Source organism: Lemur catta, chromosome 1 (assembly GCF_020740605.2).
Source record: "Lemur catta isolate mLemCat1 chromosome 1, mLemCat1.pri, whole genome shotgun sequence".
Taxonomy (NCBI): Eukaryota; Metazoa; Chordata; class Mammalia; order Primates; family Lemuridae; genus Lemur; species Lemur catta.
The window spans coordinates 170,537,135-170,543,834 of record NC_059128.1 but is presented as its reverse complement, the minus strand read 5'-3'; the positions used below and the strand labels follow the sequence as shown (position 1 = coordinate 170,543,834).

Below are 6,700 nucleotides of genomic sequence, written 5' to 3'. Positions count from 1 at the left end.
AACAGTTTTCCTATTAACTAATTATTTTTTATGTTGAATCATTCTTAAATCTAAGACAAACCCTACTTGGCTATGATACATTTTTCTTTTTAATATTGCTGAACTTGATTTAGTCATACTGCATTTAGGATTTTTTTCATTGAAGTTTATAAGTGATTTCATGTATCATTTTCTCAGGCGCTATCTTTATCAGGTTTTATGAATGGGATGTTTAATTAATTGTATTGATTTGAAGGAGCAGCTGGGAGAGAGACGTGGACATGCTGAAGGAGCTCCAGCTCTCCCTGTCTGTCATCCTGCTGCTCGCCTGTGGCTTCCTCTACAAGCTCACCCTGAAGTCCGGCTGCCTCTTCTCCTGCCGGCCTCCCTTCAAGTCCCAGCAGGGGCTGGAGGCCCTCCTGAGCCATGGACGCAGCATTGTGTTTCTAGAGACCTCGGAGAGAACGGAGCCACCCCCATTGGTCTCCTGTGCTGTGGAGTCTGCTGCCAGGATTTATCCTAAGCGGCCTGTGGTGTTCTTTATGAAGGGTCTCAGCAGCTCCACACGGCTGCCCTCAAACTCCACACACCCAGCTTTTTCCCTCCTCTCGGCCATAGACAACGTTTTCCTTTTCCCTTTGCATATGAAAAGGCTGTTTGAAGACACACCATTGCTTTCATGGTACACTCAGGTAAGTGTTCCGGGAAACTTAGAATGTCGATGAATGGTATAGATGAGTAATCAGAGGGTAGGGACTCGGGGTGGGAGATAGAAATAGAACCCGTCTTTGGCTTGCCTGGCCCTCTTTCTACCGCAGAGTTCCGATGCAAGTCAACAGGAGAGACTTAAGCTAGGCTTATCTCTAGCCTAGTGTTTTGCTTCCAGACTTATTTCTTTCAGGATCTAGGTTACTTTCCTAGACTACCCTTAACCAAATGAGTTTTCATATCTTTTCTAGGTGTATAGAACACTTACTTTTTACTACAGTTTTTTTTTTTTTTTTTTGAGACAGAGTCTCGCTGTGTTGCCCGGGCTAGAGTGAGTGCCGTGGTGTCAGCCTAGCTCACAGCAACCTCAAACTCCCGGGCTCAAGCAATCCTTCTGCCTCAGCCTCCGAGTAGCTGGGACTACAGGCATGTGCCACTATGCCTGGCTAATTTTTTCTACATATTTTTAGTTGGGCCGCTAATTTCTTTTCTATTTTGAGTAGAGACGGGGTCTTGCTCTTGCTGAGGCTGGTCTCGAACTCCTGACCTCCAGCAATCCACCCGCCTCGGCCTCCCAGAGTGCTAGGATTACAGGCGTGAGCCACCGCGCCCGGCCCCTTTACTACAGTTTTAAACCCATTTATGTTAAACTTTTTTTTTGCACCTGAGGTAGAAACCAGGCAATATTTAACATGAAAATGATTTAAGTAGAAAATTCATGAAGGGTCAGTGGACTGCTGCTATGTGAGATTTGGTTGTATTAAGATATGATTGAGAAACTCCTGGAATGCTTAGGAATTTTGTAATACTCATTTTAGTAGCATAGCATAATAAGGAAATTATATTTCAATCTAATATTTCTCTTACAGAGGACTGGAAGTCAGGTAATGCTTCAGGAAATTACAGTACAATCACTCAATGATTCCATTATGTAGGCTTTAACTATGGTGTTTTTTTTTTTTTGAAACTGACATCTTATGAAGACTATAACACAACATAGAAATAAACCCCCCCTTATGTCATAATGTAATAATAACAATCATAATGATTTCACTTATGCAAAAACCCACACACATGTACTGGAAAAAAAAAGACCTGAAAAAACTATGTAACATACAATAACAGTAGGTGTTTTAGTATGATTGGATTAGGAGTGAATTTAGTGATGAGAATGCTTTGACTTTGTAAATAGAATTATTTTTAAAAGCAAAAAAGTAATTAAAAAATTGACATCAAAATAATACCATTTGTGCCAGGCACAGTGGTATGTGCCTGTAGTCCTGGCTACTCCAGAGGCTGAGGTGGGAGGATCCCTTGAGCCCAGGAGTTCAAGGCCAGTCTGGGCAACAGGCCAAGAACCCCATCTCAAACAAACAAACAAACAACAAAAATAATACTATTTGCTTCCCACATAAAGTCCTATCTATCCTATCTAAATTCATATTAAGTATCAGAAAACTTTTTTTCTGTAAAGGGCCAGTTAGTAAATATTTTCGGCTTTGCAAGTCAAGTGGCAAAATTGAGGATATTATGTAGGTAGCTGTGTTAGTTTCCTATGGCTGCTGTAACAAATCACCACAAACTTAGTGACTTAAAACAACAGAAATTTATTCTCTTACAGTTCTGGAGGCCAGAAGTCCTAAATTATTTTTACCAGGCTAATAGCAAAGTGCTGGCAGGGTTATATTCTCTCCCGAGGTCCCAGGGGAGAATTATCCTTGCCTCTGACCAGCTCCTTGTGGCTGCTGGCATTCCTTGGCCTATGGCGCATCACGCCGATCTCTGCTTCTATCTTCAAATCCCCTTTTTGTCTCTCTGTGTAAAATCTCCCTCTACCACTTTCCCTAAAGGAACACTTGTGATTGCATTTAGGGCCCATCAGGACTATTTAGGATAATCTCCCCATCTCGAGGTCCTTAACTTAATGGCATCTACAAAGATACTTTTCCCATATGAGATAACATTTACAGCTTCCAGAAGTTAGGATCTGATATTTTTCAGGGGCCATTATTTAGCCTACTAAAGTATTTACATGAAAAGAGAGAAAACTCCTATCCTGCCTGCCTCATTCGCCTGGGGCCTGAGTGGACTGTCCTGGGAGGGGGGCATGCTTGCACCTAGTTGCTGGCAGCTGGAGACATTTTCTGGCTAAGTGACAAGGCCTGAGAGGGAGGGGTCTGGTGGGCCAGGCAGGTAAGGGATAGGGCTGGGGGCAGCCCCCAGGCTCAATGTTTTTCTTGGACCCAGTGACTTCTAGATCCCAAAGTGCCTATCTCTTCTTCCAAAGAGCCCAGAAGTATCAGATTGAGACCTGTCAGGAGGTGGAGCAACTCAAAGGACTGAGCTTCCACCTGCTAGGTCCTGGCAGTTGCCAACAGCAGGGTTCCCTACCAGTAGGTGGCAGTGCCCTGGCAGTGACAGGGCAGGTGGTGGTCTAGGGAGGCAGTTGCTGGGAGCAGAGGGACGTGCCAGCTTAGTCCCTGCAGCTCTCAGTGCTAGCCTGCTAGAGGGTGCTCCAGGACTGTTTCCTGATACCTGGGCTAGACTAACACACTACCTAAATTGTATTTTGCTCCTTGAAAAAAGAAATCTCTAATCAAATAATTTGGGGAGAGGCTGCATACTGCATCCTTTTCTAACAGCTGAATCATGCACATGAGAATATTAAAGCCTTTTTACAGTTCTGAACTAAAGAAATTTAACTTGATTCAACCTATCACTTCCCAAATTTATTTGAGCATAGAACCCATTTTCAGTGTGACACATAAATAGTCTCTTGAAACTAATGTGCCATAGAGCACAGTTTGGGTTGCTCTGAGCTGCATCTTAATGTTCCTGTGTTGGATTTGAGGAGCAAGATGGGTCCTAGGATGCAGAGCCCTTGAGTGTCTGCTCCATCTGAGCCTGCAGGGTACTACATAAGCTGTGTATCCACAGTACCTGTGGGATGCTGGGCTGTGGCATGTTTTGCCCCAGTTAGGCCCCCACAGGATAGCTGGGTGCCACCACTTGCTGGTGACCACTGGGTTTGCTGCACTGACTGGACTATTGTAATGCTTGAAGATGCCCAGGATTTAGTGCAATGGGCAAAGGGTGTGAACAGGCAACTGTCCTCTGAGCAGCCAGAACCCCAAACCTCTTTCTGAAGCTGTTGTGGTTTTAGATTGATGTTAGTCTAATACCCTCATCAAGGCATCAAGGCAGGCTTCCTCCTTCTATGGTTCTATGTGGCTTTTTTTTTTTTTTTTTTGAGATAGAGTCTCACTCCATCAACCCAGGTAGAGTGCAGTGGCATCATCTTAGCTCACTGCAATCTCAAACTCCTGGGCTCAAGCAATCTTTCTGCCTCAGCCTCCTGAGTAGCTGGGACTACAGGTGCACACCATGATGCCTGGCTAATTTTTTTAATTTTAGTATAGACAAGGTCTTGCTCTTTCTCAGGGTGGTCTCAAACTCCTGAGCTCAAACAATCCTCCCACCTTGGCCTCCCAGAGTGCTTGGATTACAGGTGTGAACCATTGCGCCTGGCCCTATGTGGCTTTTGACATCCTATATCTCTGGGTCTGTCCACTAACAATTGCCAATTTACAGTAATCATATTTACTTATTTTAACCAAAACCTTGTTTCTTTTGAATGAGTGGATATATGGAGTCAGACTGCCTGGGTTCAAGTCCAATCTCTGCCTCTTACACTGGACAAATGACTAAACTTCTTGGTCCTAATTTTTAACTTAAAAAGTAAGAATGATCACAGTACCAAGTACCTGGTTTTGAGGATTTGTATAGATTATAAAGAGCTTGGAACAATTTTTGATAAATGTTAGCTAGTATTATTTATGAGATTTTTGGCAATTGTATACAATGTGATGATTTTTAACAACGTGTAGATTTCTGCAAAGTTTTAGTTAATTTGCTTTCATTTGACTTTATTGCAGAATTTTAAAGAAAGTTTGTTTTGTCAAGAGCCAATCATTGTTTAATCTTTTAACCAACATATTTAAAATCAAAAAAATATATTTTGCTTTCTGAATTCAAAATCTTAGCATTCCATATGGGAACACTGCCAGTTATACTGATTTATTTTTATTCTTTTTAAAGTCATTTTCTGTTTTGCTCACATTTTAGCCTTTGCAATCATCTGTGGCTCCTCCCCACTCCCCATCCAGTCCACCAGCAATCCCGACTAGCTCTGTCTTCAGCATGGACCCAGGATCTGACCAGTTCTCTCACCCCCACTGTTAGCACCTTCATCTCTCTCCTGGATTATTTTACCAGCCTCCTAACTTGCCTCTTGGCTTCTGCCTCTGCCACCTTCGAACCTCCCAGACTGTTTTCCACACAGCAGCCAGAGTGACCCTTTGAAGACTAATTCAGATCACATCACTCCTTTCTTCCAAACCTTCCAGCTAATTTCAAAGTCTTGGCACCAGCCTGCATGATCTGCCCTCCCTTCTCACCCAGACCCTCCTCTCTTCTCTGTTTTGTTTCAGCCACCCTGCCTCCTTCCTGTTCCCGCACATGGTGAGTGTGCTTCTGCCTCAGGACCCTTGCACTTGCCGTTCCCTTAGATCCCTCTTCTCCCAGATTTGGGCATGGTTCACCCACCCACTTCATTCAAGTTTCTGCTGGGACTAATATAATACAGTGTTCTACCCTGCCCCTTTCACAGCTCTCTCACCTGGCTTTTTATCTTCATAGTCTTCATGAATACCCAACACAGCATACATTTATTTGTTTATTGTCTGTCTCCTCCCAGGAGGGATTTGTGTCTGTTTGTTCACTGCTGTATCCTTAGTAGCTTTAACAGAGCTTGGCACACAGGAAGTAGGCCCTCAACAAATATTATTAAAGGAATTAATAAGTTACCAAAGGTATGCATTTTAAGATTCTTTTACCAACTTTTCAAATAGCAGACATATTGATTTTTTCTAGTTTCCCAGTTTATTTTTTTCTTTATCAGAGTTTAGCATTTTTAGGACTTTATTTGATTTTTCCTTCACAGTTTCAGATTTGTGGCTAATGTACACCCACATCGAAGAATGACTCATACTCATATTGTGAAATCTCTTCTGGATTTCCTTTTTATCTTTCCACTGCTTTAATTAAAAAAAAAAGATTTCATGAAACCTTTAAAAATTGCTAAAATCTTCCTGTTGATACTGATTTACTGTACACTTTATACTTAAAGGAAAAATTTTGAGGTGGAGGTAAGTTTGGTAAATTTGCAACTCTGGGCTTGTGGCAAATATGTTTTTGGGAAGCTGGCTTGCTTCACCCCTCCCGGCTGCTCTGGGCCTGGCCTTGGCTGTGGCGCCCCTCCCTCTTCCTGGCTGCTGGGGGCTGATTTGCACCTGCTCCTGCAGATCAACGCCAGCGCAGAGAGAAACTGGCTGCACATCAGCTCGGACGCCTCCCGCCTGGCCATCATCTGGAAATACGGTGGCGTCTACATGGACACCGATGTCATCTCCATCAGGCCCATCCCCGAAGAGAACTTTTTGGCTGCCCAGGCTTCTCAGTACTCTAGTAATGGGGTCTTCGGGTTCCTCCCCCACCACCCCTTTTTGTGGGAGTGCATGGAAAACTTTATTGAACACTACAATTCAGACATTTGGGGCAACCAAGGCCCCAGTTTGATGACAAGGATGTTGAGGGTGTGGTGCAAACTCGGAGACTTCCAGGAGCTGAGTGACCTGAGGTGTCTGAACGTGTCCTTCCTACACCCGCGAAGATTTTATCCTATCTCCTATCCAGAGTGGAGGCGCTACTACGAAGTCTGGGATACAGACCCGAGCTTCAATGACTCTTATGCCCTGCATTTGTGGAACTACATGAACCGGGAAGGGAGGACTGTGGTTAGAGGAAGCAACACATTGGTGGAAAATCTCTACCGCAAACACTGTCCCAGGACTTACAAGGTCCTGATTCAAGGCCCAGAGGAGCCAGTGACTGGGCAGCTGGGTCTAGGTAGCAAGTAGAGCCAACACTGGGTTGCTGCTGCTACAGCATGGAA

At 43.8% G+C, this 6,700-nt stretch overlaps 1 protein-coding gene across 1 annotated transcript; it reads left to right on the top strand.

Moving 5' to 3' along the window:
* Positions 1-236: 236 nt before the first annotated feature.
* Positions 237-6,700, top strand: A4GNT (alpha-1,4-N-acetylglucosaminyltransferase). Its single transcript, XM_045539138.1, has 2 exons — positions 237-671; positions 6,051-6,700. The coding sequence occupies exons 1-2, from the start codon at positions 261-263 to the stop codon at positions 6,663-6,665; spliced, it is 1,026 nt and encodes a 341-aa protein (XP_045395094.1). The 5' UTR covers positions 237-260; the 3' UTR covers positions 6,666-6,700.